Below are 25,154 nucleotides of genomic sequence, written 5' to 3' on the forward strand. Positions count from 1 at the left end.
CAGGGGCTGTCGCACACCAGCAAGAGGGACGCACTCCGGGGGGGTTATTGCACACCTGGCAGGGGCTGCTGCATGCGTGGTGAGGGTTATAGCACGGCTGGAGCAGGACCTGCAGAGCCGGAAGGTTGTTGCAAAGCTGGAAGGTAGGTGGCACACCTGGCAAGAGTTGTTGCACACCTGGTGCGGGCTGTTGCACGGCTGGAGCGGGACTTGCACACCCGGCAGGGACATGGCAGAGGCGGGACGTGGGTCACGCCCCTGGCAAGGGCTGTGGCACACCCAGCCAAAGGGTTGCACGCCTGACGGCGGCTGCCGCACACCGGGCGGGGGCATGGCCAAGCTGGCAGGTGGTTTCATACCCGCTGGGAGCCGTTCCACCCTGGGAGGAGGCTGCCGCAGCCGCGGGACAGAAGAGCCGCGGCCGGGGCGGGCTCGGTGCCGGGGGCGGTGCCGGTCCCTCCCTGCGTCCCTCCTCCCTCGCTGCTCCTGCCCGCCCCGTGCCGGCGCCATGGCGGGCCCGGGCGGTGCCGGCGGTGCCGAGGACGCCGGGGATGTGCTGAGCGGCGGCAGCGAGCGGCGGTGCCGGGCGCGGCTGGCGGCGGGGGGCGCGGGGGGCGCGGCGGCGGCGGCGGCCGCGGTGCTGGTGCCGCTGTGCTCGGTGCGCGGCCGCCCCGCGCTGCTCTTCACGCTCCGCTCCCGCCGCCTCGCCGGCCCCCACAGCGGCGATGTCAGGTACCGGCGGGGGGAGCGGGCACCGGGGCCGGGCCGGCCCTGACCCCCGTCCCCTCCCCCCCCCCCCATCCCTCCCGCAGCTTCCCCGGTGGGCGGCGGGACCCGGCGGACGGGGACGCGGTGGCCACGGCTCTGCGGGAGACGCGGGAGGAGCTGGGGGTGGCGGTGGCAGCCACCAGCGTCTGGGGACAGCTGCGAACGCTGCCCGACCGGGTACCGGGCAACGGCAGGGCTTGGGGGTGCGGGGGGACAAGGGCGTGCGGGGACAAGGACAAAAGGGCAGGCGGCAGGGACACAGGGATGGGATCAAGGTGACAGGGAAGGCGGCAGGGTCATGGGTGACGGGTACAAGGGTTATAGTGTGCTGGGTTTGGGGTGACAGGGGCACAGGTGACAGGGGTTTTCGTGACAGGAACAAAGAACAAGGGGTGACAGGAACAAGGCTGCAGGAACACAAAGGGGTTCAGTTGACAGGGACAAAGCAGTAGGGACACACAGGTGACAGAACAAGGGTTCTGGGTGACAGGGCAACAGGGTCACGGGTGAGGTTCTGGGTGACAGACAGGGCAACAGGGTCATGGGTGATGGGTTCAGGGGGACAGGGACACAGGTGATAGGTGTTAGAGGTGATGGGGATTCTGGGTGATGGGGACAGGGCAGTAGGGACAAGGGTGCAACAGGGACACAGCTGATGGCTTACAGGTGACAGGGACAGGTCAGCAGGAACATGGGTGACAAGAGTTCTGGGGATTCAAGGTGACAGGACACAAGGCAGTGGCACTGGTGAGAGGGTGACACACATGATGAGTGCCTGCACTCGGTGCAGGGGGTCAAGGCACAGGGGTGGCACTTTGGGGCGGGGGTGTCACCCTGTCCCTTGCTGACACACCTTCCAGCAGGGAATGACCGTGGCGCCCGTTGTGGCCAACCTGGGGCCGCTGGAGGCCTTGACGCTGACCCCCAACCCTGACGAGGTGAGCGACTCCTCCCCAGGCCTGCTCCCCTTCCTGTGGCAGCCACTCCCAGTCACTGTGGTCTGTGCTGACAGGTGGAGGAGGTGTTCACCCTGCCCCTGGCTCACCTGCTCCGCGAGGAGAACCAGGGCTACACCCACTTCCGCACGGCCAGCGGCTACGGATACACCTTGCCCGTGTTCCTCAACGGCCCCCACAAAGTGTGGGGGCTGACGGCCATCGTCACTGAGCTGACCCTGGAGCTGCTGGTGCCCGGCCACTACCGCAGGAAAACCCATGTGCCGCCCCGGAAAGCCCCAGCCTGAGTGGGGAGGGGGCAGGGGGCGGCTGTGGGGTCCCCGTGCCTCGGTTCTCCACCCGTGCACGGGGAAAACGGCTCTGAGCCCAGCGGTGATGTCGCACACTGTGATTCAGTAAAAGCCATGTTTGGAACTGCCCCGGGCTCTGAGTTGTGGAACAGGGCCAGGACAGTTGTCCCCTGGCACAGGCACGGGAGGAGGAATCCTGGTGCCACTGTGGCGGGGACAGGGAGTGTGGGGTCCCCACAGAGGGAACTGTGTCTAATACCCCACAGCCATCACCTCTGCCACACCCCCAGTCCCACAGAGGAGCTGTGGAGCCTCATGGAAATCCAGGATCACCCCCTGAGGTATCTAGGCCCCAGGTGTGTGACCCCATGATCCCTGGGGATCTCCTGCTCCAGGGCAAGCAGGACCCAGAGGCCCTCTGCCCTGTCAGTCCCTTCCCACCATTTTATGTCCACAGCAGAGCCTGGGAGCACAGCAGTGTTTATTGAGGACTCTCTGGAGAGCCCTCTGAGTGCTGCCAGCACCCCAGAAACCCCTCACAAGCAGGAAAAGGGAGGTGTGGTGGTGAATCCTTATGCCGACGCTGCTCGGGCTTTGGCCTCGTTGTAGCGCCGCATCCTCTCCTCGAGCTCGGGGCGGAAGTGGCGGATGAGGCCCTGCATGGAGCAGAGGAGCTGGTTAATGGGGTGGGGGAAGGCTGCTGGCCCCCCCAGGTCCCCCGGGCCCCTCACCTGCACAGGCCAGGCCGCGCCATCGCCCAGGGCGCAGATGGTGTGTCCCTCGATCTGCTTGCTGATCTCCCAGAGGGCGTCGATCTCGGCGGCCTGCGCGTCACCCCGCACGAACCGCGCCATCACCTTGTTCATCCAGTCCACACCTGCGGGAATTGGGATGGGGATGGGGGTCCGTGCAGTGCCCCCGTCCCGCAGTCCCTCACCCGAGGCCCCCTGCTCACCTTCCCGGCATGGGGTGCACTGTCCGCAGCTCTCGTGCTTGTAGAACTCGATCAGGCGTGCGATGGCTTTGATGATGTCGGTCTGAGAAGAGAGACAGGGAAGGGAAGGTGAGGGTCCCACCGTGGCTGGGGGATTCGGGGGGGGCCCATCCCTTACCGATTTATCCATGACAATGACGGCGGCTGTGCCCAGCCCGCTCTGCGCCTGCACCAGGGAATCGAAGTCCATCAGCACTGTCTCACACACAGACTTGGGCAGCAGCGGCGTGGAGGAGCCACCCGGGATGACGGCAAGCAGGTTGTCCCAGCCCCCGCGGACACCCCCTGCAAAGAGGGGGGTCAGGACAGGCGGCTCCAGCCCTGCGCCCCACTCCAGCCTGGCTTGGCCGCGGCACTCACCGGCGTGTTTCTCAATGAGCTCCTTGAGTGGCACCGACATCTCCTCCTCCACCGTGCAGGGTGTGTTGACGTGCCCTGAGATGTTGAAGAGCTTGGTGCCGGAATTCCGCTCCCGGCCGAAGCTGGCGAACCAGGCGCCACCACGCCGGCAGATCGTGGGGGCCACCGACACTGTCTCCACATTAGCCACCGTGGTGGGGCAGCCGAACACACCTGGAAAAACATTAGGAAAAAATTCCTCCCTGTGAGGGTGGTGATGCCCTGGCACAACTGGCCCAGAGAAGCTGTAGCTGCCGCATCCCTGAAGTGTCCAAGGCCAGGTTCAACAGGGCTTGGAGCAACCTGGGATAGTGGTATATGGCCCATGGAAGTGGGGTGGAACGAGACAGTCTTTTCAGGTCCCTTCCAACCCACACCATTCTATGAAACAGTGGGAGCTCTCAATGGATGTGGTGTTGGCTGTGGTATTGTCCTTGCGGCAGGATGGTGTCCCGGGGACAATTGTTTTGGGGTGGCAGCTGGGAATGTGGGATGGAGCTGTGGGGCCGTACCCACGTCGGCGGGGAAGGGGGGCTTGAGGCGGGGCTTCCCCTGCTTGCCCTCGATGGACTCGATGAGCGCCGTCTCCTCCCCACAGATGTAGGCACCGGCACCACGCACCACGAACACATCGAAGGCGTATCCCGACCCGCAGGCATCGCCGCCCAGCAGCCCGGCCTCGTATGCCTCACGGATGGCCACCTGCAGCGGGGCGGGTGGTGAGCCTGGGAGCGCCCCGAGCCACGCCAGGAGATGTGGGGTGGCTGCGGGGCGCTCCGCCCTCACCTGCAGGTTGGAGGCCTCGTTGTAGAACTCCCCGCGGATGTAGATGTACGCGGCGCGGGCGCCCATAGCCCGCCCCGCCACCAGGCAGCCCTCCAGCAGCTTGTGTGGGTCGTGCCGCATGATCTCCCGGTCCTTGCAGGTGCCCGGCTCGCCCTCGTCCGCGTTCACCACCAGGTACTTGGGTCTGCGGGCAGCTCACGTCAGGGGGGCTCCCCGCAGGGCGGGGCCGCGGTACCGGAGCTGCGGCCGGTCCTGATCTCACCTCCCGTCCGGGGGTTTGTTCATGAAGCTCCACTTGAGCCCGGTGGGGAACCCGGCGCCGCCGCGGCCCCGCAGCCCCGAGGTCTTGATCTCGCCGAGGATCCAGTCCACGCCCTTGAGCAGGATCTCCTTCGTCTTGTACCAGTCGCCGCGGCGCAGCGCGCCCTGCAGCCTGCGGGCACCGGGCACCATGGCACCGGGCACCGTGGCACCGGCACCCCCCGCGCTGCTCCCGCTACTCACCGCCAGTCGTGCCGCCCGTAGAGGTTGGTGAAAATGCGGTCCTCATCCCGCAGCGACCCGAACTGCGTCTTCTTGGGCGCCGTCTGCGGAGACACATGGATTTAGCACCGGGAACACCGGGGCCTGTTCCGCATGGTCCCGGCGTTCCCCGCCCCGTCCCCGCTCACCGAGAAGGAGGCGGCGGGCAGACGCCGCAGCGCCAGCAGCTGCCTGCCGGCCATTGCGGGGGGCACCGGCACCGGGACCGACCACCGTCACCTTCAGGCGCCCCCGCGGTGACGTCAGGGGGAGCGCCGGCGGCGCGGCAGTGACGTCAGCGAGAGAGGTCGGCCCGGTGTTTGGGTTTGGGGGCGGGGCCGCGGGGGGGGGGGCGTGGCCAACAGGGGCGTGGCCGCAGGGCGGGCTCGTGGCCCCAGAGGGGCGTGGCCTCGCTGGCGGCGCGCCGGCACGTGCCCCGCGCCCGGGCCCGGGTCGGGTTTCGGCGCTGAAACCGGAGCCCCCCGTCCGCCCCCCCCGAAGCCCCCCGGGGCGCCTCGCTCCCCCCCCCAGCGCTCCGGGGGGTCGCTGCGCTCCACCCGATCTCCTGGGCGACGCGGCGAGTCCCGGGGACGACGGTGGCCTCGTCTCTGCGAGGGGCGAGCGCAGGTTCGGGAGGATCTGGTTTCCTCCTGCTTGGGCCCGGTCGTGGGGAGAAGGAGAAGGAGTAGGAGCGGGCGGAATGTTCTTCCTCTTCCGCGGGCCGCAGCGGCGCGGCACTAGCAGCCCCGCGCCCCTCACCTGCCGGGGCGCCCCCCGGCACCACGGCCCCAGCCGGAGGGGTGCCCGCCGCTCCCGCCCGGCCCCTCGGCCCGGGGGTCCCGGCACCCCCGGCACTGCGCGGAGCCGGGGGAGGTTAAACCATAGTGGTGCGTCCCCCATGGAGCGTCAGCGGGCTGCCGAGGAGCCGGGGCCCCGGCCGCCCCCCGCTTTTGGGCAGGTAACCGGCGGCAGGGACAGCGCCGGGGCACGGTGGGTGCCGGGGATCCTGCGTGCCCTCGCAGGGTGGCTGCGGGACTGGGGAACAGCTGGGCGGCTCCCCACATCTGGAGCAGGGCGGCCGAGCGGGAAATAATCCGGAGGATTATGCGCGCGGGCGCGGCACCCCCCCCCCCGCGCCTGCCCTGCATATCCCCAGATATTCCATAAAAACCTCAAATCCCCGGTGGCAGCCCCACGGTCTGCGCTAGCCAGCCCCCCTGGGGCCAGGCATGTCCTGCGGCGCGGGGGCAGCCCCCAGCCATGGGCAACTGCACCAAGACCCCTGAGCGACGGCTCCCAAAGGTACGGCCGGGCTGGGATACCCCGTGGGGCAACAGCAGCAGGAGGAGGAGGAGGAGGGGGTCCCTGCTTGGCCCCCCCTTGCCACTGATGCCCACTCCACTTGCAGGATGGGAAGCCGCACTCGGGCGCTCCAGGCTCCGGCACAGGGGACCCCGAGGACCTGCTGGACGTGGCACAGACCCCCCCGCTGCAGGGATACTCGGTGCTGCAGGGGCTGGTGGGGCCGGCCTGCATCTTCCTTCGGCAGAGCATCGCCATCACCCAGCGGGTACGCGACTACTGTCCCCTCCCTGCATGCTGCCTGCACTCCCGGGGGGCTTAGGGCAGGATCCCTGCAGGATCCCCGGGAGTAGGACCCCCTCCTTCGTCTCTTCCCATTTTCTCTTCCCCAGGACCGGGAGCTGCGGCCTGAGGAGATTGAAGGTGAGGTTTTGGGGAGAGGGTCCCTCCCAGGTGGGTGGCGGTGCCGGGTTGCTGGTGGTGACGCTGTGGTGTCCCCAGAGCTGAAGCAGGCATTCCGGGAGTTTGACAAGGACCATGATGGCTACATCAGTTACAAGGACCTGGGCGAGTGCATGCGGACCATGGGCTACATGCCCACGGAGATGGAGCTCATCGAGCTGTCCCAGCAGATCAGTACGTGGTGGGGCCAGTGGGTCCTGAGCGATCCCTGCCCCATGCCCCGCTGACACCCCCCTCCTGCTGCAGCTGGGGGCAAGGTGGATTTTGACGATTTTGTGGAGCTGATGGGCCCCAAGATGCTGGCAGAGACAGCAGATATGATTGGGATCAAGGAGCTGCGTGATGCCTTCCGTGAGGTACGGGGACGGGGGGACAGACGGGTAGGCTGCCAGCGTGCCAAGGGTGGCTGGTGGCAACAGGACCTTGTCTGTAGTTTGACACCAATGGGGACGGGCAGATCAGCATGCCGGAGCTGCGGGAGGCCATGCGCAAGCTCCTGGGGCAGCAGCTCAACTACCGGGAGGTGGATGAGATTCTCAAGGATGTGGATCTCAATGGCGATGGCCTGGTGGACTTCGAAGGTAGGAGCAGGGAAGGGGCCAGGAGCGCCCCCAGGGACATCTGGGATGTTCCGCGTGTGTTTTTCCCCCGGCAGAGTTTGTGCGGATGATGTCGCGCTGAGGGTGGTGTGTGCCTACGTGGGACCCAAGCCCCCCGTGCCTTACGAAGAGGAGGGGGCCACAGAGGGACCCCCAGCTCCAGGGGCTGGGGCGGTGCTGGCACAGCAGCGCCCGTGCCTGGGGTGAGGCCGAGTGCCGGAGCTGCTCCGATGCCGAGGTCTGACCGTGGCGGGAGGCACTGGGGCAAATGTCGGGACCCTTTTCTGCACAGGCTCGGCCAAGCTTCGACTACTCTCACCCTCATCTCTGCTCTCTCCCTGCACCATCCCCCTTCCCACCCTGACCTCACCCTAAAAGGTGTACCATTGTGGTCCCGCCTCCTTCAGCTGTGCCCCATCCCTTCTGCTCATTTCTCCAGCCTCCATTCTCACTCTGTATGCCACGCTGAGCCCCTCAGGCTCCCCCCACACCGTGTTTAATGCGGACTGCACAGCATAACCTGCCCTGTCACTGTGGTTTGAGCTCAGACCTACCCCAGACCCGCCTAGGGTGAGGCATCCCTCCCCTTTTGGGGCCAGCACAGACTCTCATGGATGTTCTGACAGCCCCCAGCACAGGGGAGACTCCTAGCACCCCGGCCAGGAGACCCTCGAGGAGAGAAATAAAGCATTACCAGGTGGGAGGGCCTCAGCCAGCTGCAGGCAGGGCTGCTGCAGGAACCCCTCCCTGCCCTGGCTGCAGTTTTGGGGCCAATTTTGCCCTTTTGAAATGATAAAACTCTCTCAACAGACTTTTGTTTTGTGTTTTATGTTGCTTCCAAAGGGTTTATTGATGATCGTGCCATCCACTGGTCTGCCCCAAAACCCTGGACCCCCACTGTGTATCACGGGAGTCCCGCAGGGAACCGGGACCCCGGGCACCTCCCCACCTGTTCGGGCACAGGGCCGAATGCACAGCCGGCGGGTGGGGCCGGTTCCCGGGACCGGCGGCGGCAGATGCCCCCCAAAGTCCGGGCAGGGGTTCACCCCTGCAGAGAGTCGGGACGCCCTGACCTGCGCCGGCTCGGGGCTGTGGGGTGACACGGGGTCCCGCGGCGGCGGGGGGAGCGCGGCGGTGCCGATGGTGCCGCTCCCGGTGTCCTCCCCCATTCCCGGTGTCCTCCCCCATTCCCGGTGCCCCCCCCCCCCCGGCGGTGGCGCCGGTCAGTCACGTGACCCGCAGAGGGTCCGGCGCGCGGCGGGGCGTGGTCTGCGCCGCAGTCACGTGGTCGGGGAGGCACCGACGGGGCGGGGCCGACGCCGCGTGTCTCCACGGTGACCGGCCGGCGGGCGCGCGGCGGCGTGATGACGTTGTGCGCGTGACGCGCCTGCGTCATCACCGCGAGCGCCGGCGGAGGGGGGAGAGACCTGGGTCAGGCCGGGGCCGCGCAGCGCCACCGGGAACCGGGGCTGCCGCGCTCCGCTCCGGTTCCCGGCTTCCCGCCGGGCCGAGCGGGGCCGAGCTGAGCTGAAGAGAGGCGGGCACCGGCGATACAACCGGCGGGGCGAGCGCGGGGGCCGCACGCCGACCCCCGCCGCGGGGCTCCAGGGATCCGGGAGCGGCGGGCGGCAGTCGGGGATGTCCTACAAGCCCATCGCTCCCGCCCCCGCTACCCCCGGAGCCGCCAGCGCCAGCCCCGCCCCGCCGGGGCCCGGGGCACCGTCCGCCGGTGAGAGAACCCCCCGGTAACCGCGGGGGACGAGGGGCACCGGGAGCGGAGAGAGACCCGGGGGACGCAGGGGGGGTATCCTGGGAAGGGATGGTATCGGATGAGGGAGGTGTCGAGGAAGGGGGAGTGCGGCCGTGACCCTGAGTTTCCCGTAGCCACGAGTGTCCCGTCGCCCTCCGGTTCCGTCCCCGGCGCCGCCGCCCCTTTCCGGCCGCTCTTCAATGACTTCGGGCCGCCGTCCATGGGCTACGTGCAGGTGAGGCGCGGGGCCGGGGCCGGTGGGGCCGGGCGCGGCGGCGGGGGCGGCCCCCAGCCCCTCCGTCCCTCCGTGTCCCCCTGTTCCCGCAGGCCATGAAGCCCCCCGGGGCGCAGGGCTCGCAGAGCACCTACACCGACCTGCTCTCGGTCATCGAGGAGATGGGGAAGGAGATCCGGCCCACCTACGCTGGCAGCAAGAGCGCCATGGAGCGGCTGAAGCGGGGTAGGGGCGGGGGGGGAAACCGGGCGGCCGCCGGGACTGCGCCCCCGAGGCTCCCCAGCCCCGTGGGGAGGGACTGGAGTGTGATTCGAGGTGTCCCTGTGCTTCTCCCCGCAGGGATCATCCACGCCCGGGCGCTGGTCAGGGAGTGCCTGGCCGAGACAGAGCGAAACGCCCGCACGTAACGGCAGCTGCCACCCGGGACCCCCCGGGACTCCCCGGTGGTGGCGGCGGGGGCGGGGGGGCCGCCGTGCTGCCCGAGCCCCCCCTCCCCGCGCTCTCCGCTCTTTATAAATGCGTGTTTTTATAAATAAAGGACAATGTTGGGACTTGGCCTCGGTGTGTCCCCGCGGGGATGGGTCCCGACGCTCATGGTGGGACGCGGCGTAGAGGTGGGGGAGTCGGGGAAGGGTTTGGAGCCGAGCTGGGTGGGTGTCCCGGAGCTGAGAGGTGCAGGAGTGAACAAACCACTCTTTGATTACTTAAAAAAGTGGCTTTTTAAACAAAACACCGGGTTTTTCCGGGGGCGGCGGTGCCGGTACACGCGGAGCGTCCGTGAGTGGCGCTCGCTGCCTTCCGCTCTCTGACGTCACGAGCCCCCCCTCACCTCCCTACGTCACCGTGGGAACGGGCTGTGATGTCACGATCCGAGGGGCCGGTGCGGAGCGGCGCAGGTTCGGTGGGGCCGGGGGGCGGCGGGGACCGGGCGGGCGGAGGGACTGGAGGGGGCCGCGTTGCCATGGCAACGGAGCGGAGCCGAGTGGGACCGAGCCGGGCCGAACCCGGGGCCGAGGGGGGCCGAGCGGTACCGGACTGAGCCGAACCCGGGGCCGAGCCCGGGGCCGAGCGCTACCGGACTGAACCGAAGCCGTAGCCGAGCGGTACCGGACTCAGCCGAACCCGGGACCGAGCTGTTCCGAGCCGGGCCGAGCGGTGCCGGGCGGTACCGGACTCAGTCGAGCGTGAGGCCGAGCTGGGTCGAACCCGGGGTTGAGCGCAGCCGAGCGGTACCGGACTGAACCGAACCCGTAACCGAGCGGTATCGGACCCAGCCGAACCCGGTGGCGGAGCGGTTCCGAGACGGGCCGAACCCGGACCTAGCGGTACCGGGCTGAGCTGAGTGTGCCCCGAGCGGTTCCGAAGGGGTGCTGAACCGGCCCGAGTTGTCCCGAAGCCGGTCCGGTCCGGTCCGGTGTAACAAAAGCCCCCTCAGGCGCTGCCCCCGCTGTGTCCCGCTATCCCCCGCCGCCGCCATGCTGATCAAGGAGTACCACATCCTGCTGCCCATGAGCCTGGAGGAGTACCAGGTGGCCCAGCTCTACATGATCCAGGTGGGGATGCGGGGCTGAGCAGGGGGGGGCTGAGCCCAGGGGCTGCATGGGTCTGGGGTTTGTGGGGCTGAGCCTGAGGGGTGTGGGGTCCAAGGGTCAAGACTGAGGAGGTGCACAGGGCTGTGGGGCTGGGCATGGGGAGCTGGAGGGGTGCAGGGATCTGGGGACTGAGACTGAGGGGGTGCAGGGGGCTGAGAGAGGCTGGAGATTGTAGCCTGGGGGGTGCAGTGGGCTGTGGGGGAGCATGAAGGGTGCAGGGGCTGAGCCTGGGGGTGCACAGGGGACTTTGAGGCTGAGCATGGGATGTTGGAGGGTGTAGTGGGGCTGTGGGGCTGAGTGTGAGGAACTGGGGAGCTGTAGGGCTGAGCATGAAGTCTGGAGTGGCACGGGCTGGCCTGAGGCTGATCCCAAGCAATTGGCAGATTGCAGGGGCGTCAGTGAGGCTTTGGGTGGGTTTGGGGCTACTGAGCCAAGTAGGGGGTCCTGTGAACAGGTGTGGGGCTGGTGGATGGCAGCACATGGGGATGGGAGTGTATGGGGACCCAGGGTGCCCACGGGGATCTCGAGGCTTGGAGGGGCTGCGCTGAGCCATCACCTCTGTGCAGAAGAAGAGCCGGGAGGAGTCGAGTGGTGAGGGCAGCGGTGTGGAGATCCTGGCTAACCGGCCCTACAGTGACGGCCCTGGGGGCAGTGGCCAGTACACCCACAAGATCTACCATGTCGGCTCCCATATCCCCAGCTGGTTCCGGGCACTGCTCCCCAAAGCTGCACTCCAGGTGGAGGAGGAGTCCTGGAATGCTTATCCCTACACACGCACCAGGTGGGAGCTGGGAGGCAGCAGGGTGGGGTGTGGGGCTGGCTGTACTCCAGGGCTCAGTCCTGTGCCCCTCCAGGTACACATGTCCCTTTGTGGAGAAGTTTTCCATTGAGATCGAGACGTACTACCGCCCGGATGCGGGGCAGCAGACCAACATCTTCAACCTGAGTGTGGCGGAGAAGAGGCAGAGGATTTTGGGTGGGTACGGCTGGCTTGGAGAGCTGGGCAGGACCCGGTGGCTGCTGGGATCCCCACACAGTGCTCCTGGGATGGGTGTGTGGATGTGATGGGGCCTTAGGGGCTCGATTTCACTCTCTTTGCTGGTCCTGATGGTTTGGGGATGCCAGAAGGGAAGAGCTCCCTGGATCCTGAGCTCCTTGCCCCAAGCTCCATGTGACCCAGGCTCCCTGCTCCAAGCTCCCTGCCTGTTCCCTCTCAGGGGTGCTGAATTAAGTTTCACATAAAAAATATTTTCAGGGATAGTTTTGTCCTCTGCCTCTTCCCTTGCCTCTATTTCTGTTTGCAGCTTCTCCTTCCTAGTGCCAGTCTGCTCCCCTCTCCTTCTGTGTCCCAGATCTGTTCTGGCATGGATTTGCCTTCTCAGTCTCTCCTGGTTACATGGGACCCCAAATCTGGGTGTTTTGGATCAACTGGAGCAGGGAGAGCTGGAAAAGCATGTCCCTATTTTCCTACCCCCTGCCCTGCTTCCCTTCTCCCCAGGGCTTTGCTCCAGATCACTTTCTGGCTTTTTTCTGGGGAGACTGGTGGGCAGAACTGGGAGCTCCAGGTGGGATTCTTCACTCTCTGGCAGGTTCCCGTTCCCGGTGGTGTGGATGTGGTCAGTTCAGGTGCCAGAGTGTGGAGTGTTATGCGCTGCCTCTTAAAATGGAGGCCTAAAATAGGCACTTGGAGGAAATGATTCATCTGACCTATTTCTCTCCCCGGCTCTTGCGGCACTGGGGATGTCCGGCCGGGATACTGATGGCTCGGACCTGGGGGCAGGAATTCTCCCCCTACTGCCCTGGGAAGCAACCAGGGCCAAGCAGACGGCATCAGGGCATGGCCCTGTGCCTGCTGCCTGGTTTTTCACTCTAGTGCCCATCCTGTGGGCATTCCACAGGGCACTTAGCATCTCCAGTGGCTGCTGCCTTCCACAGGGAGCAGGGTTTTAGTGGGACCAGCCCCAGTGTGGATCCCACTGGGATCTTCTCTGTCCTGGTGTCCTGTAGCACTGACAGATTTAAACCCCTCTCACGTTTCAAAGGACGATGGAAAAACATGGTCTGGGTGATCTGCAGGGATAACTGCTTCCTTGGCAGCCTGCTCCCAGTGGCAAAAGCAAAGGGAGTTGGATTGTGATGGGAATGACTCTGCCAGGAGCTGCTTGGGGACAGCAGGTTCTATCCCAGCTCTTTGCTGCAGTTATCCAAGATGCTTGGCATCATGCTGTGCATTGCATCATTTTTGTGGATTCAGGGCATTTCTAGTTTTCTTTTTCCCCCTTTTTTCAGCCCAAGCTGGAGGAAGAGAGGCTGACAGGACCTTGGGGACATCAAGGCAAATAAATGCAGGGTTTGGCACAGTTTGGGAATGGGGACAGTGCTGCGGGATGGTACTGGGAACCAGTGGGGTGCCCTGGGATCCCCCAAACCACGCTGGAGGAACCCGACCTGGAGACAGGGCTGGAAAAGCCAATTTCTAGGAGATTTTGTGCTGGATTGAGCCCAAATGGGTGTTGGATCATGTTTTCCTGGGTGTCATTCATGAGCCTCTCTCCGGTCTTGGGAGGTCATCCTCATTCGGAGGGAGCTCACCCTCATTTCGGGAGAGGTCACCTCTGTTTGGGGATAGGGTTCATTGCCCTCCCCCCCCGGCTCTCTGGAGGCTCCTGTGTCACGTGGTAGTTTTGCTGTGCCCTGTTTTTGGGGGACCCTCGGGCTTCTTGGCAAGGGGAGGTGGGAGCTGTGCCAAGCTGCCTCATGTGCTGTTCCTGTCCTCAGCCCCCACATCCCCCAGGTGGCCACGATCACTCTGCAGCTGCCAGATCTGCCGGCTAATGCGTGCGTGTGTGTCAGTCCCGGCTCTCCGCATGCTCCCAGCCCCTCCCTCCCTTGTGCTGATCCCTGGGATGCCGGACTGGGATCCCACGTGGGGACAGGGATGTCTTTGGCTGCATCAAGGGTATCTGTGATGTTCCAGCCTTGGCATTTTGTATGTTTTATCAGGAAATTCTTCCCTGTGAGGGAACACAGGTTGCCCAGAGAAACTGCAGATGCTCCATCCCTGGAAGTGTCCAAGGCCAGGTTGGATGGGGCTTGGAGCAACCTGGGATAGTGGAAGGTGTCCCTGCCCATGGCAGGGAGTGGAATGAGATGATCCATAAGGTCCCTTCCAACTGAAACCATTCCAGGATTTTGTGATTCCAGAACTCCAAGATTCTGGGATTCTAGGACAGAGAGTGTTTGCTGCCAGCTGCATTGGGTGCATGGCTTGTGGGAGTATTTCACCTGGTTTTTGTCCCTTTTTCCTTCTTTTCCCACCTATGCCCCCTTGCCAAGCGCTGGGAGGTGACAAGCGCCGTTCTCCCCACAGACACCATTGACATCGTGCGTGATCCCATCTCCCCCGGGGAATACAAGCCTGAGGAGGATCCCAAACTCTACCACTCATCCAAGACAGGCCGGGGGCCGCTGGGGGATGACTGGCTGGAGGCGGCGGTGGCCAGCGGGCCCCTCATGTGCGCCTACAAGCTCTGCAAGGTGGAGTTCCGATACTGGGGGATGCAGTCCAAGATCGAGCAGTTCATCCATGATGTGGGTGAGTTCGGAGCCGTGGGTTGCTGGAGGGTCATTTGGGCAGCCATGGGACCGCACTGGACTCACTTCCCCACTTCTTCCCCCAGGTTTGAGGAAGGTGATGCTGCGCGCCCACCGCCAAGCCTGGTGCTGGCAGGATGAGTGGACAGACTTGACAATGGAGGATATCCGGCAGCTGGAGGAGGAGACAGCACAAATGCTGGCACAGAAGATGGCCAAGTGTGGCGAGGGCGAGGAGCCACCTGCGGCTGGGATCAGCCCTGAGGGGCGGCCGGAGCCAGACGGGCCTGGTGGGCAGGAGGAGGCCGAGCTGCGGGCGGGGACTGATACCCCCTCCGATGATACCTTTGCCAAGCAGTGGTCCACCTCTTCCCGGTCTTCCTACTCTTCCCAGCATGGAGGTGAGAGACCAGGTCTGGTGTGGTTATGCACTGGATGCTGCAGTTCTCCATAGGTGATGTGTTAGGGCACTGTTTTGCCTGTCTTGGGCATCCTGGGCTGGGGCTCTGGGTGTCCCAGGTCTGGTGCAAGGTTTCTAGAAGCGGCCCTGGGTGACCCAGGGATGCTCCTGGATCTCCTGGAGGGACTCCGGGTGACATAGGGATGGCCCCAGATCTCCCTGGGGGGGTCTGGGTCCAGGACCAAGGAGGAGCTGTGGGGCAGGAGCGGGAGTCTCTCTTCAGGGGGCTGTGGGTGCTGATCTCCTGCGGGTGGCAGGGGGCGTGTCTCCTCAGAGCCTGTCGGAGTGGCGGATGCAGAACATTGCCCGGGACTCGGAGAACAGCTCTGAAGAGGAATTTTTCGATGCCCACGGTACTGGCACCATCTTGGGACAGGCTGGATGGGGGTGAGGCTGTCTGAGGATGGGCGTGCAGGCACAGGGGTGTCTCCCCACCCATGCTTCCCTCCTGCCTCTGCAGAGGATCTGTCTGACAGTGATGAGGTCTTTGCCAAGGAGATGACCAAGTGGAGCTCCAACGACTTCTTGGACACGCTTGAGCGGCCAGCAGAGCTGGATGAGGCACTGGGTGAGTGCTGGGGTGAGCAGCCCAAATCCTTGGGTGGATGTCCTATCAGGGGCCTGACTCCGACCTGGAGACCCCAACTGGCTCACCAGGGCTGTGTGCTCGCAGGGGACGGAGCCAGCGCCACCAAGGGGGATGGTGAAGAGTTGGGAACATCCAGCTTCCCTGAGGTGAGTGTCCCCTTCCTCGGGCTATTTCCTACTGCCATGCCCTACTGCCGTGCCCCCCGACTTGACTGCTCTCCTTCCTGCAGGGCGGCATGGCAGAGAGCATGGAGCAGATGTGCCGGATCCACGCACTCTTCCTCATCCTCCACAGTGGGAACATCCTCGATCAGGGAGCGGGCGAGCCGGGCTCCAAGCAGGCAGATGTGCAGACACTGGCGGCCACCTTTGATGCTGTCACCCGTGTCCACTTTCCCGAGGCACTGGGACATGTGGCCCTGCGCCTGGTGCCCTGCCCGCCCATCTGTGCTGCAGCCTATGCCCTTGTTTCCAAGTACGGATTCCCACTGGGAAAGCAGGGGACCGGGGAGCTGGTATCCTTGGAGAGGGGGCTTTACTTCTGGTGGGACATTAAGGACTTGGGATGGGATGGGATGGGGGTTAACTGCTGGGTGTCCCAGGGCACACAGGTGTTTTGTTGTGGGATGAGGACAGTGGGGCGGGATGGGGCAGGATGGGGCGGGATGGGATGGGATGGGATGGGATGGGATGGGATGGGATGGGATGGGATGGGATGGGATGGGGATAACTCCTTGTGCAGCATCGTGGGGTGAACAAGCATTGTGCAAAGAGATGGGGACATCAGGGCAGGATGGAATGGCATGGAATTGGATGGGATGGGGATAACTCTGGATACAGCATCCTGAGTGAGCAAGTGTCTTGTGGTGGGATGGGATGGGGATTACTCCTGGTGTGGCATCCCAGGGTGAACCAGTACCATGCAATGGAATGAGGACATCAGGACAGTCCCGTTCATCCCTCGCCATGTCCCCCTCAGGCTCAGCCCCTACAGCCACGACAGGGACAGCCTGTCCAGCAGCCAGGACCACATCCCACTGGCAGCGCTCCCGCTGCTGGCCACCTCCTCAGGCCTCTACCAGCACGCCGTGGGCACCGTCATTGCCCGTGCCAACCAGGCCTACGCAGCCTTCCTGCACTCCGGAGAGGGCACCGGCTTCTGTGGCCAGGTGAGGTGGAATGTGGGGGGAAGCTTGGCTCTGGGGTCCAGCTGTGACCCTGCATGGAGTGTTTGAGGGTCACCCTCCTCATGGGTCCGTGGTCTCTGCAGGTGGTGCTGCTCGGGGACTGTGTGGGTGGCATTCTGGGATTCGATGCCCTGTGCCAGAGCCGGGTGGGCTCTGGGGGCAGCCGGAGCAGCAGCCGCCGCGGCAGCCTGGTGAGTGCCTACACCCCAACACCCCCTGGGAGGGGTTTGGGGGTGCACTGGGGGCTATATGGGGTCTGGGTGTTTGCTGCCTCTCCCTGCAGAGCACGGAGCCCATCTCCCCGGAGCAGTGTGGCGGCCTGGACCCACTGGCTGATGGGACAGAGGGAGCACCGGTATTGGGCCAGGCCAGCCCTGAGCCCCCAGGGACACAGGGGGACAGCCAGCAGCACAGCTCCATGTGCAGGTGAGCCCAAGGGGGATGGTTTGCTATCTTGTGCTTTATGGAAAGGGTGTAATTCCCATCTGCTTCACGCTGGGAAGGAGCATTTCATGGAGGCTGCCTGCCCTGGGGTGATCTTGCTGGAGCTCCTCTGGGATAACAGGGCCACGCCAGGCACAGCTTTGCCTTCAGGATGGTGGGAGCACAATGTTGCCATCCCTCCCCATGCCCACTGTCTCTGCTGTCCCAGCCTGCAGGCCAGCGAGGCCCCGCTGGAGGCAGAGGCTCCCCGGAGCAGCGCCATGGCGCTGGATGGGGCGGAGGGTGCCAGCACCCGCCTCGAATTTAAGGTATCCGGCTTCTTCCTCTTTGGTTCCCCACTGGGGCTGGTGCTCGCGCTGCGCAAGACCGTCATGCCTGCTCTGGATGGTGAGGATCCCTGCCTGCTGCGGTGCCAGCCCCCGACCCTCCCTGCAGGGCTCAAGTCCCTGAGTTGTGTTCACCCCACCAGCCTGAGCTCCCCAGGACCACCCCAGAGAACCTTGATTGGGTTTGAGCCCCTCGCATGCCCAGCCCTTCCTGTGTGGGTGTTGGTGGGTGCCTGAGTGTCCCTGCTCTGTGCCAGCCTCAGCCTGTCCCCAGTGCCCCAAATTTCCCTCTCCAGCCCTTCCCCTTGCTGTGTCCTGCTTTACCCCTCCTGGGTGTTTTGCTCCTGGTGCCCCCCAGCCCTCGTGGGCGCCCCTGACCCCACTCTGTGCTGCAGTGGCCCAGCTGCGTCCTGCCTGTGAGCAGATCTACAACCTCTTCCACGCCGCCGATCCCTGTGCCTCCCGCCTGGAGCCCCTCCTGGCCAAGGCCTTCCACGCTGTGCCCCCCCTCAGCGTGCCCCGATACCAGAAGTACCCCTTGGGTGATGGCACCTCGTCCCTGTTGGGTGAGCAGGTCCCCTCCAGGCTGGTGCCAGGCACCCTGGGGCCACGTCAGGGTACCCAGAGCACTCACAGCCTGGCTGGGTGGGGGGAGAGGGATGTGCAAGCCCTTTCTACTGCTTTGGGGCTCTGTTGGAGGGCATCCTGGGGTGGTGGGTGTCCCTGGGGACTCTGGGTGTGCTCACCCAGCTCTTTCTGCAGCGGAGGCCCTGCAGACACACTCTGCCCTGTTCCTGCCCAAAGTGGATGTGGCTGCCCCCCCTACCCCCACTGGCAGCTTTGGGGGCTTCTGGAAGGGCAATGAACCGGCAGAGCCCCCCACTCCTGCCAGCACCAGCGAGGTTGTCAAGAGTAAGTGTCATCCCTACCCACCCCTTTGCATCGCATGCGGGCACCTTGGGCTGCACAACATGGGATGAGGTCCAGAAAAGGCTTCATTCCAGCTCTCCCCACAGTCCTGGAGCATTGGTGGGGCCCAAAGCGCATCGACTATTCTCTGTACTGCCCTGATGCCCTGACTGCCTTCCCCACCATCACCTTGCCCCACCTCTTCCATGCCAGCTACTGGGAATCCTCTGACGTGGTGGCCTTCATCCTGCGCCAGGTATGGGCATGGTGGGGTAGGCGGCAAGCTGGGGCTGGCAGAGGCTGGACCAGTGCCATGCTGTCGGCAGGTGATGGAGAAAGAGGGGCCGCAGCCAGCGGAGAGCGAGGAGAGCTCCATCTACAGCCCCGCCATCCCTCGGGAGAAGTGGCAGCGCAAGCGCACCCAAGTGAAGATCCGGGTATGTGGCCAGTGGGAGCCCACCTGGGGCATCCTGGGGTGTGCGGGTTCTGGGACAATCCCGCAGCGCAGTGATGTCCCTGTGGCGCCTCAGGAGCTCCCCCAGGAGCTGCTGAGCACCCCGTGTGCCTGCAGAATGTGACAGCCAACCACCGGGCCTGTGATGTGATCGTGTGTGAGGGCAAAGCGCAGGTCCTCAGCGGGCGCTTCATGTACGGACCCCTGGACGTGGTGACACTGACTGGGGAGAAGGTACAGCTGGGCTCAGGAGGCCACCAGGACCCCTCAAACAGGGTGGGAGTGTCCAGGACCAGGCATGGGGCTGGTGTCCCACAGTAGGGGAAGGATGTGGTTAACAGGACCCTGTGTGGGATGGCGAGAGAAGGTTGTAAAGACTTGCAGGTGGGGACACAGCAGGATGTGGTAGTCCAGCCCATGCTCAGCCCGCTTCCTTCTCCCAGGTGGACATCTATATCATGACACAGCCGCTGTCAGGGAAGTGGCTGTACTACGGCACCGAGGTGACGAGTGGCAGCGGGCGCCTGACCTTCACCATCCCTCCAGACAAAGCTCTGGCCATCGGGATCTACCCTGTTCGCATGGTGGTCAGGTGAGGTATCACCTCAGTTCCTCCTCCAGCCCTTTTGGCAGAGTTACACCTGCTGCCCTGGCAGCAGAGCCGGTGCCAAGCCACCACCTCTGCCTTTGCAGGGGGGACCACAGCTATGCCGAGGCATACCTGACTGTTGTGGCCCGTGGCACTGAGTCTGTTGTGTTCAGCATCGACGGTTCCTTCACCGCCAGTGTCTCCATCATGGGCAGTGACCCCAAAGTGCGGGCGGGGGCTGTGGACGTTGTAAGGTGGGTGCCCTTCAATAAGGGAGTCAGTCTCCCCGTCTTTCACGGTGTGGTGACAACTCAATTGGGGCATGTCAGAGCAGGGACAAAGTGGAAGGTATTCCACCACTCCCTTGCCTCCAGCACATCATCTCTATAATGCTGCCCTATTGTGGAAAATAATCCTCTCCCAAGTTTGGATGTGGTCCCCACAGTTTTGCTGTGCCTTCCCCTTGATAAAATCCCTGGGAGCAGGGAGGTTTTGGAGGCAGCACCCACACATGCTGTGTTGGGAGATTCCAGCTTCCCACAGCAAGACTGCCTCCACATAGGCTCCTGGCAGCCACCCATGTCCCCTCCCAGGCACTGGCAGGACTCGGGGTACATGATCATCTACGTGACGGGGCGCCCCGACATGCAGAAGCATCGCGTGGTGGCCTGGCTCTCCCAGCACAACTTCCCCCACGGTGCCGTCTCCTTCTGCGACGGGCTCACCCACGACCCACTGCGCCAGAAAGCTGCCTTCCTGCAGAGCCTGCGCACCGAGGTGGGGATGGGGACGCTGCCGGGAGGACACAGGGCTGGTGATGGGGTGGCATGGGCTGTGCCGAAGCCTGTGCACCTCTGCATCCCGGTGGAGATGTTGGGAGCTGGACTGCACTGCCAGGGCAGAGCTGGAAGCTTCTCAGGGCAGCTCCCAGCCATCCCTCTTAACATGAGGGTGTCCCAGCCCCTGGGGGTGGCTGTCCCTGTGGAAAGGGATGTTCCCTGCCCTAATGCTCTTGTCCCTGGGCAGGCAGAGATCTCCATAGTTGCTGGCTATGGCTCCACCAAGGATGTCTCCGTCTACAGCTCACTGGGACTTGCACCAGCACACATCTACATTGTGGGACGGGCCGTCAAGAAGTTCCACAACCAGTGCCAGGTATGGTGGTGGCAGGGCTGGGGAGAGCCTGGGGATGCAGGGGACGATGGCTGACCCCACCAGCTGGCCGCAGCCACCAGCTCAGGCTGTCTGTGTGTCCTGCAGTTCCTCTCCGAGGGCTATGTTGCCCACCTGGCCCAGCTGGAAGCCGCAGCCCTGGCCCACTCCCCCAAGGGCCCCCCACGACCTGTGCTGGGCAAAGGCACCTATGGCTGCCCAGCGCCTGTCGACTTCCTGCGGAAGCAGAGCCAGCTCCTGCGCTCCCGGGGCTCCAGCCAGGCAGAGCGGGATGGGGGGTCCCCCTCAGTACCCTCAGGCTTGTCCCGGGCCAAGCCCCGCAGTGTCAGCCTCAAGCTGGAGGGTGAGGAGTGAGGGTGGCATGGCCATGTCCCCCCTCCACTGCATCCCTGATTTCCCAGCAAGGAGCACCTGGGGATGGAGCCGGTGCTGGGCCACAAGCCCATAGGAAGGAGATGAGGCTGCTGGGTCCCCTGAGACTGGGGGGTGCTGGGAGATGGCTCTGAGCCCCCCTGAGGGCCAGAGTGATCCCCTCAGGACTGAGCCACCCTGGGTCCTCCCTGCTGCCCCCAGCCCTGTCCCCTCTGGTCCTTTGGGGCTGTTGGGCAGTGACCAGTGGGGTCTGTGCTCCAGGGGCATTGTCCATATGCAGAACTGGGGGGCTGTGGCTGTGCCCCAGGGCAAATGGCACCTCCCCACCTATTTATTTCTGTCCAGTGTCACAGGGCAGGGCTGGGTTGGGTTTCCAGAGTGGTTCCTCTGTTCCCCCCCTTTTGTTTCCGTGTTGAATAAAGAGATGTTACGACAAGGTGCCAGCACCCAAAAGTCTGTTCTGTGCCTGTGGCACCAGGGTTCCCACCCACTGGGAAAGCCCTGGGGAGCCTCTAGGGACACCATGTCCCACCGGGACATGGCCGTGGGGCACATCAGTTGGGTCACAAGCGATTCAGGACAAGGAAAAGAGCCTGGGGTATATGGGCTGTGCCGATGCTGATACCCTCCCCCTCTCCAACTTGGTTTCCCCTCATTTACTTCCAGCAGCAAATTTTTGTAGTGACCAGGGGGTGTGACTGGTTTTACTTGAGTTTATCTTGGCATAGCATGACCAGAGGTTTATAGAGATAGCAGGAAGCAGCTGTTATTCTATATAAAATATTCCCGACACTAACATGACAAAAGGAGACACTGGTTTGGGATGATAGCAGCAGCCTGGAGAAGTGACAATGGTGTGGCACGGAGGAGAACAGGCATGAAGGGGTTGAAGCCCAGGCTGAGGCTTGGCGCCGCCCCTCCATGGCCACCATAAAGTATAAAAACATCAAATAAGTGATACAAGTTGGCAGGGAGCAGCAGGCTCGAGTCACCCACGCATCCCTGGCGTGATGATGAGCAGAGTCTAGAGCCCAGCAAAGAGCTTCAGCCATGTGCTGCAATGCTTTATGCTGCCACTTAAGTGCCTGGCCATGTCCCCAGGCCGTGGCGAGCTCTGGGGCCATTTCCACTGACTTCAAATAAGTAAAATCTGTATTAAACATTAATAAACATCCATGACCATTCCACATGTGGAATATCTAAAAGAACCTGTCCCGAGAGCGCTGGGCTCTCCCTTGTGGCTGCGCACTCTATTGGGAGAAGATGCCCTTGAAGCGGATCTTGTCTTCGGCGTCCTTCTCCCGCAGCCGTGCTTCCAGGCTCCGCAGCTCCTTGGAGACCACGGGGCGCAGTGAGGGGTCGAGGGCCAGGACTTTGGCGAAGTCAGCCTGTGCCTCGGCCACGTTCCACACGGCCGCGTGGGCCTTGCCCCGCTTGAAGTAGGCCTTGACATTGTCTGTGGGGAGAGAGCTGGGGTCAACGGAGTGTGGGGGTCTCCTGGTGCCCACCACAGCCACCTGCGATGGCCTGTGGCTCCTTACCCTCGTACTTGTTGAGGATGGAGGAGCAGTGGTCCAGCACCTCATAGTACTCCTCACACTGCAGCTTGCACTGACAGTAGTTTAAGAGCAGGGGTGTGATCTTCTGGTCAAGCTCGATCCAGTCCGGAGAGCCCGGCTGCTCCTGTGGCACACAGAGCAGGGAGAGTGAGGGGGAGCTCTCAAGCCCCGCATTCCGGGGGATGCCTGTGTGCATCTGGAAAGACCCACCTTCATCTGCAGGTTCTTGAGACAGGCGATGGCATCATAGTATTTGGCAGCTGCCTCAGGCACCTTGCCCTGCCGGTACAGCTCGTTGCCTTCCTTGTGGATCTGGGGCACAGCCTGGAGCTTCTCCTCATCTGTCATGGCCCATGGGTCCTGCTGGTAGGAGCCGGGTGGCTCCACCTGACAGCACCCCATCATGGAATCAGAGAACAGGATCATGGAATTGTTTAGGGTGGAGACGACCTCTAGGATCATCGAGTCCTGCACAGCCACGGCCACTAGTAAACCATGTCCCACATGCCACATCTATGTGTTTTTTTGGACACATCCCCGAGCTCCCCATGCCGGCACCTCACCTTCAGCACCTCGATATCGAAGATGAGGGGCTGGGGGTTCTTCTGGAGTTCGTCGAGGTCGGGGTACCCCAGGGAGTAGTGCTCGTGCATCTGGGCAATGCTGCAGCAGTGCCGCTGCCCCTCCAGCGGATCCTTCCCTGCTGCGATGTTCCGCAGGCTCTTGGACACCAGCGGGTAAAGCACCACGTGCTGCGGGATGGAAGGGAGCCGGGATTTGGGGGAGGGAAGGGGGCAGAATATCAGGATGCTCCACCCTCGCACCCCGCAGCTGGAGCGTACCGGGGCGCGGCAAACCGCGCCCACAACACAAAGTCACCGCCCACCCGCACGGGCCTCGCCCCCAAACACAACCCACGCCCCCGGCAGGTCCCCGTCCCGCCCACCTTGGCGTCGCAGCGGAAGCGCGCACGCTCGCCGGGCCGCATGGTTCGCAGCGCCGCTTCCCACACCGGCAGCTTGAACTTTTTCCCGACGATGAGCTCCATGGGCTTCCCCCGCGCCCTGCTATCGTCCACCGGCGTCTCCTCATCGCCGCACCGCAGCGTCCGGTAGTGGAAGGTGGCCTGAACGGGCAGGAGGAGCCCGCGGCGTCACCATGGCGACGCAGACGGGGGGAGGGAGGCGCGCATGCGCGCCTTCCCCGCCGCGTTCCGCTTCCCACATCCCCCCACCCCGCCCGTCCCCGCGCGGACCTGACCTTGGTGCCGTCGCAGAAGTCCGGCAGCGGCCCAGTGCCCTCCCGCAGCACCTCCTTGTCCACGCCGTCCGCCCGCAGCTGCTCGACCTGCTGCGCCATCGCGCCCGCTCCGCCCGCGCCGCCAGCCCTGGCTCGGCCGCCTCCGCCGTCGCTCGGCTCTTTCCGGATAGTCGTGGCTGCGCGGGGCGCCCCCTGCCGGCGCGGAGGTGGCGCTGTGGGGCGGAGGCTCCGGGAAGGGGGCGTGGGCAAGGGCAAGGGGCGTGGCCAGCGGTTCCCACGTGGTTCCCCTCGTTCCCCGTCTCCCCCCACCCTCCTCGGGTGCCATTCCAGGAGAGACGGGGGGCATTCCGGAATGAAAAGTTCCTGTGACACGCTGCCAACCGCCATGGAAAGGCCGCGGTCCAGGATGGGAGGTTGATAGTGTTGCCGGGACGCACAGTGAGGGTCCCCGCCCGCCGCAGGGACAGCGTAGCCGGTTAATCCCCTCCCGCCAGCCCGGCCGCGTCTCCGTGCGGGCAGGAGGGACAGGCAGCCACGGCAGGGCCTTGCGAAACCGCTGGGGGGCGACACCTCAGGGCTCACCAGGGTTCAGCCCAGCGCACAAGCCATCCCGGGGTGACAGTAGGACACTGGCAAGTTGCAGGTCCCTGGTCCCTCAGAGAGGCTGGTGGCTCCTGGAGGTGACTGCGCTGCTGCAGGAGTAGCCCCGTAGGGAACACGCTGTTCTGCTGCCACCGTCATTGATTGCTCTGCAATGCTGGAAAGGTGGCTCAGCCCCGTCCTCAGCCTCATACACATCAGAGACCTTGAGGCAGCTCCTGCTCCCCCCTGCTGCACCGCTTATTTTTCGGTGTTGCTTGGTCCCCGCTTAACCAGCTGGGTCCCCCAGGAATCAAGTGGGCTCTGTGCCCCCCCCCACTGTGGCTTCACCGCGGGGCAGGGGCAGCGCGGAGCCGCGGCGTTCTCGGTGGCAGCGCAGGTGTCAGGAGCCGCGTGCGGTCGATGCCGACGCCGGGAGCCGCCGGGGGGTAACCGCCTCCTTCCTGCGCTGGCGGCGAGGCGAGCGCGGGGCCGCAGCTGCGGCAGCAGCGCCATGTGCCAGCGCCGCCGCGAGGGACCGGGGAGCCGGCAGCTGCCACCCCCGCGGGGGCTGCGGGCACGGCGGGCGGGGAGCACCCCAAGGATGGGGGCTTTGGGCTTTGCAGGTGCCGGGGCTGAGGGTGGTCGCAGTGCGGCTTTTGGTGGGATTTGGGGTGCAGCGTGTCCCCATCAGTCAGGATGGCTCTGGGCAGGCTCCAGCAGCGGAGTTGGAGGCACGGGGGGGGTACAGGAAGGGCCCCCGCAGGCCAGGTGCTGTGGGGGGGCTGTCTCCCCCCGGGGACATCCGGGTGGCAGCCCACTGTGGCGGGCTGTGTGACGCCAGAAGCGGAGGCGAGCCTCATATTTGGGCACGGAGCAGGTTATTGGAGGCCGCGGCCCCGCAGCCGGGAGATGAGGCCCTGATAAAGGGTGCCCTGGTGCTGCTGCTGCTGCTGCCTCCGTTGGCTCGGGCGCTGCCGAGACATCCCCTGGCTGCGCGGGGCT

General features: G+C 64.5%; 6 protein-coding genes across 7 annotated transcripts; 4 read left to right on the top strand and 2 right to left on the bottom strand.

Annotated features, from left to right (window-relative positions):
- The first annotated feature begins 362 nt into the window (after positions 1–362).
- On the top strand, positions 363–2,136 carry NUDT8 (nudix hydrolase 8). Its single transcript, XM_082283658.1, has 4 exons — positions 363–732; positions 813–945; positions 1,629–1,706; positions 1,781–2,136. Exons 1-4 carry the CDS (start codon positions 509–511, stop codon positions 2,009–2,011), a joined length of 666 nt encoding a protein of 221 aa, XP_082139784.1. The 5' UTR covers positions 363–508; the 3' UTR covers positions 2,012–2,136.
- A 341-nt stretch (positions 2,137–2,477) lies between these two features.
- On the bottom strand, positions 2,478–5,017 carry NDUFV1 (NADH:ubiquinone oxidoreductase core subunit V1). The gene is made up of 10 exons (XM_082283919.1): positions 4,865–5,017; positions 4,698–4,780; positions 4,456–4,626; positions 4,194–4,377; positions 3,920–4,109; positions 3,369–3,581; positions 3,127–3,293; positions 2,970–3,051; positions 2,746–2,891; positions 2,478–2,670 (listed from the first exon to the last, which is right to left on the bottom strand). Exons 1-10 carry the CDS (start codon positions 4,916–4,918, stop codon positions 2,587–2,589), a joined length of 1,374 nt encoding a protein of 457 aa, XP_082140045.1. The 5' UTR covers positions 4,919–5,017; the 3' UTR covers positions 2,478–2,586.
- A 398-nt stretch (positions 5,018–5,415) lies between these two features.
- CABP2 (calcium binding protein 2) lies at positions 5,416–7,291 on the top strand (the record flags this gene model as incomplete). 2 transcript variants are annotated; one of them, XM_082283649.1, is made up of 7 exons in its annotated part: positions 5,416–5,673; positions 6,124–6,285; positions 6,410–6,440; positions 6,519–6,653; positions 6,726–6,835; positions 6,913–7,060; positions 7,135–7,291. In XM_082283649.1, 7 exons carry the CDS (start codon positions 5,416–5,418, stop codon positions 7,158–7,160), a joined length of 870 nt encoding a protein of 289 aa, XP_082139775.1. In that variant the 3' UTR covers positions 7,161–7,291. The 2 variants fall into 2 exon arrangements, with proteins under 2 accessions (XP_082139775.1, XP_082139776.1); XM_082283650.1 differs by lacking the exon at positions 5,416–5,673 and adding an exon at positions 5,976–6,017.
- Positions 7,292–8,470: 1,179 nt separating this feature from the next.
- On the top strand, positions 8,471–9,614 carry CDK2AP2 (cyclin dependent kinase 2 associated protein 2). Its single transcript, XM_082284146.1, has 4 exons — positions 8,471–8,807; positions 8,963–9,063; positions 9,156–9,288; positions 9,403–9,614. Exons 1-4 carry the CDS (start codon positions 8,717–8,719, stop codon positions 9,468–9,470), a joined length of 393 nt encoding a protein of 130 aa, XP_082140272.1. The 5' UTR covers positions 8,471–8,716; the 3' UTR covers positions 9,471–9,614.
- Positions 9,615–9,934: 320 nt separating this feature from the next.
- Positions 9,935–21,069, top strand: PITPNM1 (phosphatidylinositol transfer protein membrane associated 1). The gene is made up of 24 exons (XM_082282918.1): positions 9,935–9,959; positions 10,499–10,616; positions 11,222–11,436; positions 11,510–11,631; positions 14,026–14,250; positions 14,336–14,650; positions 14,967–15,062; positions 15,170–15,277; positions 15,383–15,444; positions 15,528–15,772; positions 16,277–16,466; positions 16,568–16,675; positions 16,768–16,910; positions 17,137–17,315; positions 17,650–17,820; positions 18,017–18,166; positions 18,271–18,419; positions 18,490–18,600; positions 18,735–18,851; positions 19,061–19,209; positions 19,311–19,460; positions 19,800–19,983; positions 20,233–20,361; positions 20,467–21,069. The coding sequence occupies exons 2-24, from the start codon at positions 10,539–10,541 to the stop codon at positions 20,731–20,733; spliced, it is 3,663 nt and encodes a 1,220-aa protein (XP_082139044.1). The 5' UTR covers positions 9,935–9,959; positions 10,499–10,538; the 3' UTR covers positions 20,734–21,069.
- An 816-nt stretch (positions 21,070–21,885) lies between these two features.
- On the bottom strand, positions 21,886–23,747 carry AIP (AHR interacting HSP90 co-chaperone). Its single transcript, XM_082284539.1, has 6 exons — positions 23,571–23,747; positions 23,257–23,436; positions 22,874–23,062; positions 22,521–22,697; positions 22,293–22,434; positions 21,886–22,207 (listed from the first exon to the last, which is right to left on the bottom strand). Exons 1-6 carry the CDS (start codon positions 23,667–23,669, stop codon positions 22,002–22,004), a joined length of 993 nt encoding a protein of 330 aa, XP_082140665.1. The 5' UTR covers positions 23,670–23,747; the 3' UTR covers positions 21,886–22,001.
- Positions 23,748–25,154: the final 1,407 nt, after the last annotated feature.

This window comes from Coloeus monedula (genome assembly GCF_965178545.1).
Source record: "Coloeus monedula genome assembly, chromosome: 6".
Taxonomy (NCBI): domain Eukaryota; kingdom Metazoa; phylum Chordata; class Aves; order Passeriformes; family Corvidae; genus Coloeus; species Coloeus monedula.

What these genes read in the sequence shown, in the direction of transcription:
- NDUFV1 (XM_082283919.1), bottom strand. Translation starts at nt 4,918, where the DNA reads ATGGCCGGCAGGCAGCTGCTGGCGCTGCGGCGTCTGCCCGCCGCCTCC. An exon ending in TCATTGTCATGGATAAATCG is followed by an intron (nt 3,052 to 3,126) that starts GTAAGGGATGGG and finishes CTCTCTTCTCAG; the next exon opens with ACCGACATCATCAAAGCCAT. An exon ending in GCGCGGCCTGGCCTGTGCAG is followed by an intron (nt 2,671 to 2,745) that starts GTGAGGGGCCCG and finishes TGCTCCATGCAG; the next exon opens with GGCCTCATCCGCCACTTCCG.
- NUDT8 (XM_082283658.1), top strand. Translation starts at nt 509, where the DNA reads ATGGCGGGCCCGGGCGGTGCCGGCGGTGCCGAGGACGCCGGGGATGTG. An exon ending in CCCCACAGCGGCGATGTCAG is followed by an intron (nt 733 to 812) that starts GTACCGGCGGGG and finishes TCCCTCCCGCAG; the next exon opens with CTTCCCCGGTGGGCGGCGGG. An exon ending in TGCGAACGCTGCCCGACCGG is followed by an intron (nt 946 to 1,628) that starts GTACCGGGCAAC and finishes CACACCTTCCAG; the next exon opens with CAGGGAATGACCGTGGCGCC.
- CDK2AP2 (XM_082284146.1), top strand. Translation starts at nt 8,717, where the DNA reads ATGTCCTACAAGCCCATCGCTCCCGCCCCCGCTACCCCCGGAGCCGCC. An exon ending in CGTCCATGGGCTACGTGCAG is followed by an intron (nt 9,064 to 9,155) that starts GTGAGGCGCGGG and finishes CTGTTCCCGCAG; the next exon opens with GCCATGAAGCCCCCCGGGGC. An exon ending in CATGGAGCGGCTGAAGCGGG is followed by an intron (nt 9,289 to 9,402) that starts GTAGGGGCGGGG and finishes TTCTCCCCGCAG; the next exon opens with GGATCATCCACGCCCGGGCG.
- AIP (XM_082284539.1), bottom strand. Translation starts at nt 23,669, where the DNA reads ATGGCGCAGCAGGTCGAGCAGCTGCGGGCGGACGGCGTGGACAAGGAG. An exon ending in TCGATATCGAGGTGCTGAAG is followed by an intron (nt 22,698 to 22,873) that starts GTGAGGTGCCGG and finishes GGGTGCTGTCAG; the next exon opens with GTGGAGCCACCCGGCTCCTA. An exon ending in TCAAGAACCTGCAGATGAAG is followed by an intron (nt 22,435 to 22,520) that starts GTGGGTCTTTCC and finishes TGTGTGCCACAG; the next exon opens with GAGCAGCCGGGCTCTCCGGA.
- PITPNM1 (XM_082282918.1), top strand. Translation starts at nt 10,539, where the DNA reads ATGCTGATCAAGGAGTACCACATCCTGCTGCCCATGAGCCTGGAGGAG. An exon ending in GCAGTTCATCCATGATGTGG is followed by an intron (nt 14,251 to 14,335) that starts GTGAGTTCGGAG and finishes TTCTTCCCCCAG; the next exon opens with GTTTGAGGAAGGTGATGCTG. An exon ending in GCACCCAAGTGAAGATCCGG is followed by an intron (nt 18,601 to 18,734) that starts GTATGTGGCCAG and finishes GTGTGCCTGCAG; the next exon opens with AATGTGACAGCCAACCACCG.